The 9,643-nt window shown below is 37.9% G+C and overlaps 1 protein-coding gene across 1 annotated transcript in view; it reads left to right on the top strand.

Moving 5' to 3' along the window:
• PRIMA1 (proline rich membrane anchor 1) overlaps positions 1-9,073 on the top strand; it is an 80,253-nt gene extending 71,180 nt beyond the window's left edge. Inside the window, exon 5 of the mRNA XM_030558856.1 lies at positions 4,505-9,073. Within this exon, the coding sequence (XP_030414716.1) occupies positions 4,505-4,601 (97 nt within the window). The 3' untranslated portion in view covers positions 4,602-9,073. The remainder of the gene's footprint in view (positions 1-4,504) is intronic.
• Positions 9,074-9,643: the final 570 nt, after the last annotated feature.

Raw genomic sequence — 9,643 nt, forward strand, 5'->3', positions numbered from 1 at the left:
AGGTTGCTTGAATTTGTTATATGGACTGAAATGACCCGCTAGCTGCCTCCAGGCTTGAGTGGCGGGGTGGAAGAAAGGTATAAAAAGCCACTTATGCTGGCTCTTACTTTTATCCACATCTCTCAAAGGAAAAAGAGATAATATTAAATAGTTTTTTAAGCAACCATATTTTGGAATTGTGGCACATTGAAATACTACTGCATTTTTTTATTCCTGTATGCTGAACTCAATAAAACTGGCTTTCATTTCACAGAGGCACTGAAAACTCCATTTCTGTGTTTCTATAGTAAAAATTTTTTTGAAGTATTAGGGGAATATTGAATTTTAGAGCCTGATCCTTTTAGCTGCTGTGAATTTCACACATGGAGCCTCTTCAGCACTGGGCCTGGAGATGCTTCAATGTACAAAGAGATACTAACTCGCATACAGGCTGCTGAGCATCACACAGGTTTGGGCCCTAAATTTGTAAATTACATGTTCCCATTCTGAATTAAACTTTTATACCCATTTCTAGCTGGTCCCAGCCTCCTGAAGTTTTAATAAACCTACTTGTGGCAAATGTAACAAAGCATGATAATCTCTTGTTTAAAATAATTATCCACTGATCTTTTATTATTTTTGTCCAGCAGGTCTTACACACCCATTCAAAGTCCTGTCACACTGAGATAAATAGGACCAGACCATCCACTGTGTAAAATCAAGATAGCTCTACTGAAGACAGTGAGTGGAGCTATGCCAAATGCACACCAGCTGAGGATCTGGCCTAAGGGGTTTTGTAAAACAGGCAAACTATTTTCACTGGTTTGCTGAGATCAAGTGCCCAAAATGCTTTTCCTTTAAGAAATTTGCTGAAGAAAGAACATAAAAAGGCCACTTGCATTGCATTGTTGTGGTTGCATTTCAGTGTTGCAGAGAGCTAGCAGAGAATAGGATGTATATTTATCTGACAAACATGATTTACCATTCAATGTTAAGCTTTTATTTAACATGAGGTTCTATAAACATGTGAAGTGTATCCATTAAATGGCTGTTCTGATGCTCTCTTGATTTTAGGATACATGCACATTAAAGCATACATGGTGGAGAGGTTATTATGGACTCTGATTTCGAAGCACCATTACACGCATGTACTGGGAGCCATAGTCACCTGCTTTAAGCTATGCAGAGCTGCATGTACATTTAATTTGAAACTGTTCTCTATGAAGAGTACACTGATCGATTTGCTATACATCAATGCTCTGTGTGTAGTAAATTGCACTTTAAAGAGATGCAAACCACTTGTTAGAGAACCGCCTGTTTCTTCTGCCACTGAGTGAGTATCATGGATGTGAAGAGTTCCTCACTTACATTCTCACTAATTCTGGAACACCTACCCCATGAAAAGTAGTACTGAGGTGGCAGTGTGTAAATAACAGTGCTATAGCACAGGGATACTCAGACTTCAGTGGTTCAGGAGCCAAATTAGCATCAACATTACCCAAAAGAGCCACAGTAGTGTGAATTCATGGCTTCAGTTACTATTTGTATATATTATTCTCATAACAAAATGACTGACCAAGTATTTTTTTATCAACTACAATTGGTTAATAACATAGCAAAAGCATCCTGATTGGTTAATAACTTAAATTGATTAATAATTAAAATCACACAGAGTTTTAATATCATGCGCTGCAAAGAGCTGCTGGAGACACATTAAAGAGCCAGTTGTGGCTCACAAGCCTCAGTCTGAATATCATTGGTTTAGAACATCATCTTAAAGGTGATTCAAAGAGTTTTATACAGAGCGAGGTGAGGAACAGACAATCTTATCAGACACTAAATGGGATAAAAGTATTCTCCCCATAGCGTACTATTTAAAAAAATGGAATTAAGCAAATAATGTCTAGAAAAACAAGAGCCCATGATCTTAGGCCTCATATATAATGGCAGTTTAAGTATTGTAGGAAAAGGATGATAGCATTTAACACACACAGGGTCAAATTCATCAATCTGGTCACTTCGTGTAACTCTATTAGGTCAATGGAATTACACTGATGTAATTAAGAGGAGAATTTGACCCATACAATTCATATACCTGCAATACATTTGAGAATGGTATGGTTTCCTGAATTTGTGAACCATACACCCTCCTCCATACCTGAACAAAAATATAATTCTGAAATGTATAGGTCTCAAATTGCTATATCATTGATATTCAATAATATAGCTGTTCTGCTTTACTAATGTTAATCCTAAAGGAGTGATGAGGCAAAATAGGATGCCATGACTGAAAAAGCCATCATGACTTTGATACCATCCCATTCCATTATTTTCAAGCTCTTAGCAACACAACGTTTAAGTGTGTGTTAAGGCCAGTCATAGAGCGTCTCTGTAGACCTCTCTATTCTACTGATGTTGGAGAGGCCTCACCCACTGGAAGGTAGGTCTTTCTGAATTTCCCAATGAAAGTTTTAAGACGGATAGGCCAGATCTATATAGGCTTCACGCTCAGTGAACATGAGATGGTAGTGAAGGAGGACAGAAAGCAAAAAGGGAGGAAAAGAGAAATAGGGAGATGATGAAAAGGAGGAAAGAGAATAGAGAGCCAAGAGAGTCTGAAAAAGAGAGCTTCAAAAAAGGAAGTAATGCAGAGAAAAAGAGAAACTAGATAGAAAACTAGAAGAAAAAGGCCCATGTAGAAGTGAAGAAAGACGCAGAAGGCGTAAAAAGAGAGAATTCAATCAGAGAAAAGTAGAAAGGTGTTAGACATAAAAAGATGAATGAAAGAAAAAGATGGGGAATAGATAAAATAGAAAGATGGTCAAAATTCCCCCATTTTTTCAACAACTATAGGGCTGAATTTCAGATTTTGACATTTTTTAAAAATTGAATATTGAAAAAATTAGGATTTAAAAATAATTCACAAAATTGTTCCTCTGTTTCTAATAAGAAGGAGAGAGGAAGAGCGAAAAGGTCTGGAACCATTCGGTTCTTCATTCCTCTTCTGAGAGAGATGGCAGATGGGTTGGGTGCTTTTTAATATAACTAAATATAGGTATAGAACCAGAGCAAATGTGTTTCAATTACAGACAAGTGTGCACATAATCACCAAAAAAGAGCTCAACAAAGCTTTGTAATTTTCCCTTCCAATACTATTGACTCTAACAGCTGGAACCACAATTAATATTAACAAGCCTTCACTCAGCAGCTAGGCAGTGCAAAAAGGTGCTGTGTACATTATTACTGGAACAAATTTGTTGTCTTGTAATCAGCCATCATAAACCCTTCAACTAACTTTTTTTTCTCCATTGAAACTGTATTGTATTGAATTGTCTTGGTATTAACAGTTTATTTCTGGTGCTTTACCTTGCAAAACCATCTCAAAACAATACCAGATATTTTAATGGTATATTATGTTTGCTCCTCTAGTCTTCTTGGTCATACAAAACAAGTAGAAGTGCCTTAAGCTAAAGGCCAACATCTTTATGAAAACCACTAGTGCTTTTGCCCTTGCGGTATGATGTACCTTTTACATTCACGTTTACATGAAGGGTATACCACTTTGGAGGAGAGGATTCATGGGGGAGGTAGGATGCATCACAGATGGTTATCCTACATTATGGGAAATGTTCAGGTATGAAACTTGTACTCAAGTCTATCTCTGCAGGGACCCTTTGAAATACAGAACAGCCATGTGTTTCCTCAGTTGTTTCAGTTATTGTTAGAGATTTCTACCCCTGAAGCACATTTCTGGAAGTGCACCACTACCAGAGCTTAAGGTTGTAGACTGTTACCAACTAATGACGCTGGCAAAAAGAGAGTGGTAGGTTCAACTGTTAACCTGACCGGATGAAATGGCTCACAGTACGCCCAGCTTTTCACCTTCAAGTCACTGGTTCAAATCTAACCCATTTTGTTACCAACTGAAAACTGTCACATTATGACTGTTCAATGGGTTATGTGAAATTAGTTGAAATTCAGTTCTTCATGGACCTGTTTCTCCATCATCAGAGTTTGCATTACTTGGTCCTTTCAAGAGAGAGGCCAAGGATTGAACAAGCATGGAGACAGAGCTACTTTCTCAACCCATGATGCGCTCTCTCCAGGACAAATTTGAAGCACTGTGGTGGTGGGGATGTGAGAAAACTTACAATGCCCCTACCCAGGATGTACTGCTTGCTAGCTAAATCATGAATTCTTTTTCCAAAGGCTGTATTTCCAGCAAGCAAATTTACTCACATATTTAGATACTGATTGGGACTGAAAAGCCAAAGAGTCTATGATACAACATAAGTAACTGAATCAACATGTTCTAGGGAGAGCAAAAGGATGGAGGAAAACAATTTCTGATTTGACCTGTATTCAGAAAGGGGTAAAATAAAACATTTTGTCATCTAGAAGACATTCTTATTATTAGCCTAGGACATTCTGAAACGTCCTTGTTTTCAGTCAATATTCATAATGAAGATGTTTCTTTGTCCTTTCTTCTTCCCTTCCCCTTCCCTTGAACTTGTCATCACCCAAGGAAACCACTGAGAAAAGAAGCGAATGGAACAAGTCGAGCTGAATATGCAATGACGTCCTCCCAGAACAACAAAACAGTTGATAATGCAGTGGTATAATCCCCGGGATCCCCACGGGACATGGGAGGTGGTAAACTTTAAAAGCACACACACAAAGTATGCAAGGTGGGTGAAATAAGGAAATGAAAGGAGCTCTGTGGCCATGGACTTCATTTCGGGAATAGTGCACGTATCAGTTATTCAGAGAAGAAAAGCAGACTGCTCTTCAGCCTTGCTGATTGTCAAAGGGAAGATAAACTTGCCAATTCGGGCTACCCAGAAAAAAGACCTCACAAAGGCATAATCACTGCATGCCACATCTGTTGAAAGCAACATCATGATGCCTCCAGCTTCTGTTTTTCCCCTCTCTCTTTATTTTTGATTGTCCACAAAGAGCTGCTTAAATAGGGTCCTTTGATGTGAAGGTGATAGTTCAGAGCTGCAGCAACTTATTATAAATGGGTCTGAGATTCAGAGGGTGGAAGTCTTCACCTGCATGCTTCTCCAGCTTGTGCAGTGTTTTCTTTTACAAACTAGAAGCTTCATAGTATTAATTAACTATTATGTTATTAGAAGGAAAAAGATTTCCATTAATCCACCAAGCAACCAAAAATTGCGTAAATTTGAGAGTTAACCCAGGAAATACAGCTGCAGTCTGGTGACTATGCAATTTCCATAGCTGAAGACTTTTCAAACAAAAGAAGTCAAGGTATGATTATTGGCAATTAGCATAGTTTATTAAATATGAGAATATTAAAAGGTGCTTTGAATACTGTTACTTCATAATCAACCTCTATTTCCCCCTACATATCCTTTATTTCCTAGCTTTAAACAAGTTCTAGATTTCTCCTCTGCGTGACGTTCTGCGCATTTACTGTATTTGCACCACACAGATCCATCAGAGAATCTCTCTAGAAAGGATTTTGTTTACAGTTTGGAGTGAATATTTGGTCTTGACCATGTTGAAAGGACTGGCAGGCTGGAAACTGAAGTCCTCCTTATCTATCCACTGATCAGCTTCTGGGGCAGAAAACAAGTGTCATTTCCTGAAGGTTTCTCATTTCCTGAGCTGGCCCACCAAGGACTTTATAGGCCTGACTTAGAGGACTATTTACTAGTGACTAGTAAATCAGTGTGCCCGTGTTAACTCAGTCCTCTGCATTTCCTGGGCAGAGACTGCCATTTGTGCCAAATTCTATGTGATAGCTTGTGTTGTACCTTTTTGTGACATGGATTGCAGATTATTAAAAGTGAAGTTGAATCCACCAGACTCATTTCACTTAGGATCTCAGGTTAGATTTAATCAGTAATCCCCTAGGGTAAAGGCCAGTGTTTAGTCTGCAGTATTACCCACCCCCACCCTTCTGACATAGGATGTTTGGAAATTTTATTTTTGTCATTCAGTCTGTATGTCTCCCTTTATCACTGTGCTGAAAGTAGCAATGCAGTGAAAAGAAAGTTATACCACACGCTGGCTTCTCATCTTGCTGTCAAGCTTCAATAATGCTTCGTCTCTGTGTCTTTGAAAAAACTCAAACAAGCCATTGCAGTCTCATTAACTAAATAACTGCATGTTGGCATTAAGCATGTCAGTACTGCAACATGTTAATATTTTCAATTTTACACAAGGATGGGCCTGAGTTGCAAAACTTGGATCTGAATTTCGAACACCCTGTTGTTGGAGGCTTTTCCATGTCTCATGGTTTAGTCTTTGGCCAGTTATATAGATATGGGGAAGCTGTGAAATTTGGATTCTGAAGCCCTTCCCCAGTAAAGTTCCGGGGTACTCAGGTCAAGAGTTTTGGTTCAGACACATCTCTAGTTTTCTATTACCTAATGAATGGATAGGGTATATGTAAATATATGTATCCTTTCACTGACAAAACAAAATGCTGCTATATACTGTTGTTGAGGAATCTATGGAGTTATGTGATTGTTTTTTCAGCCTGTCACCCCTATATTGCAATTTAGGTACATGAATATTATTTTTTAAATGTCAAGTCTTTCTTGAGGTGGAGTGAATGCAAATGCAACGTGTGAAAAGAAATAAGTAACCCTTCACCTCAAGAACATGATCATATATTTCCCTGCTGTATTTATATTGTATGCTTGCACAAAATACACCGGTATGTTTTTAGGTGGAATTAACAATAATAGAATTTACAAGTTGAATCCACTGTCGCAAATATTCATTGCCTAAGGCAATTACCCCCTAAATACTATAATAAAAACATGTTACTGTCTTTCCAGGGTTTCTCAATCCATAAGATTATTTTGGTGTAGTTATGTTTTGTCTTTTTTATTTTTTTTTGTATAACTGTGCCATAGTTTGACACTGGTTGCATGCATAGCTGAGAGTATATAGTACGATCATGGTCCAGACTCCCAATTAGCACCTTATCTTAATGTGCGCTGATTTTCTTTATTTCCTAGTAAAGCTTTAAAGACATGCTCTGTAAGGGCAAGATTACAAAGGGGTTTGCAGATCACTACATCTATTAAAATGTATGTTTTTGCAAAAAATCTAAGCACAGACCATACGGGCTTAATCCTAATCTCATTGATTTCAATGGAGAGAGACTCTGACCCATGACCTAAGAGATAATCAAAATTTAACCCAGGCTCCCTAAACTATTTACAGTGGAATGTGTGACCTAAACAGTGAACACAAAATGGGGAGGCAGCATGTGTCAATGGAAAGAGCACTGGAAAGGGACTCTGGAGACCTGGGTTTTTTGTCAGTTGTGCCATGCACCTGCTGTGTAATTTCTGGCAAGTCACTTTGCCTCTCTGTGCCTCCGTTTCCCCAGGGGAATAATGATACTTGCCTTCCTTACGACAGTGGCTTGAGATACAATGACAAGCACTAGAAAGGAGCTAAGTAGGAGCCAGATTTGTGGACAGTTTCTATAAGCATACTAAGGCACATGAATTGTAAATTGTTGTTCACCATAATATTGATCCCTTATTGCTGAATGCTTTTTAAATGCATTGAAGTGCACAAACAAATCTAAAATTTGTTTTTTGTTCGCTGGCCAAGTTAGGACAGCACCAGTTAAAATAAGCAATTTCTCCTCTCTGCTTTACCAAAGAGACTTTCCTCTGAACATTCACGGATCATGCTTTTGGAATAGGTAGAAAATTCTGCAGGGATAATTCTGCTTTTAGAATCCTGACTTCCCCACATGCAGTTGAATACATTGCTGCAAAATTTAAAGGGAACTTGAGAGGGGCACTGGGAGAAATATGCTGGAAGTGGATTCTAATCTTCAGAAAAGAGAGGCCAGTGAGGTAATGCCTTGGAGGACAACTTCTGAAGCTTTCTGATGAGTTCAGGGTTTTGTTTAAGACTGCAGAGCTTCAGTAAAAGAGGATTGTGTGCTCCCTTATTACACATTTAATTAAATATAAAAGGAACAGAGCAGTCTTGAGAGATAAGTGTTGAACTATAACAGTGACCGTGTGCAGCAGGAATTGGTGATTCAAAAGAGAAATTCACAGGATTTAAAGTGTATTTTTAGCTTCTAAAATGATAAAGTGTTGAAAGGCCCTGTACAGCTAGATACACCAGATGAGGATCTGGCTCATGATGTGAAGTCAGGGTGATTTACACTAGCTGAGGATCTGGCTCAGAGAGTTATGAGTTTCTAGATTTGCATTCCTCTGTTACCAAGACAAGACTTTACTTGATGATTATAGTTTTAACCTCCTAATCACGGTCAGACTTGCACATAAACTACCTGAATATTTTATGTTTGAGACAATGGATGAACTTATTTTTATTTTTAAATCTAATTTTAAATAAATATTTGCAATTAGAGGACTCATAGCTGAGACCAGCTCTAAAGGGTCTGATCCTGCAAGTGCTGAGCACCCAACCCTCACTGACATCAAGAGAGTTGAAGGTGCTTAGGCCCCTGCTAATTCAGACACAACAAACACATGAGTACCATAGAGTCCAGACCCTGCTTAGAAGCTGCAAAAACAGACTATAAAGGACAGACAGTTCTTCTAGGTTTAAGGTATAGATTATACATGTACAGACCTGATTCTCCACGGCCTTGCACTGTGTGTTGTCATTTACACTCTGCAACGTAGATAGAAACCTATTGTTCTGAGTTGGTGGCATTTTCCACTCACTTTGTAGAGGTATAAATTACTATACATAGTGTAAAGCAATGGAAAAAATCAGACCTATTATAAATATATATATTTACAATACTCCCTGCATCTGTACAAACAAAAATATGATTTTATACTGCAAAGATAATGTGTTAAAATTAATGCATGAATGTAAATATTCTGAGATCTGCCTTCTTGACTGTGTACCACATGTACAGACGAAAACAAATATTCTTTATGGGAAATCTGTATCAGTGGTAAATGACTAAAGAGAAAAAATCAGAATTAATGTTGTCATGTTTCTCAAACAAGCCATTAATGTATATTTAGAATTTAAGGATATTGCTCAATAAGTATGTTCTGTACCAAAAACTGTGTTGCATATAAAGATTGTGCAGTACCCTATTTAAAAAGGCACTATAATTAATTTTTATTTTAAATAAAAATGTACTTATAAAAGTTTACTGTGTCTTGTCATTTGAGTAGCTGAGAATCTATATGCATCAAAGGGAAATAGAAAAACAGAATGAAGTACATTTTTAAGGGCTTTTCTAATGTCACCTGTATTAACTACAATTGTTTCAAAATATAGTGCCTTGTGATTTCAAAACAAATTGTGGCTATTGTCCACATCCTGTATTTAGTGGAGTTCCAGTTATCTCTTGTTCATCAGTGCTTCCTAGTCATGGATACATGCACTGCATCAGCCAAAAATCTATTTGTAGTCCCGATACCAGATGCTTAGTACTGAAATCGCCCTCCCTTGCCTTAATGATGAACCCATAGTGCGACTTCTGTGCTGGACCTCACCTTTCAACTCTACACACTCTAATCCCCAACAGATCTTAGACTAGGAGGCTGCAGGATGCATACGAATGGGAACTAGGAACTTTGTACGTTTTTGGTTTCAGGGAAAAGTGGTGAAGTAGTAACTTTTTGGCAGAGCCAAGCAATGAAACTAGTAAAATGTTGCAGCTGCT

This window comes from Gopherus evgoodei, chromosome 4 (genome assembly GCF_007399415.2).
Source record: "Gopherus evgoodei ecotype Sinaloan lineage chromosome 4, rGopEvg1_v1.p, whole genome shotgun sequence".
NCBI lineage: Eukaryota > Metazoa > Chordata > Testudines > Testudinidae > Gopherus > Gopherus evgoodei.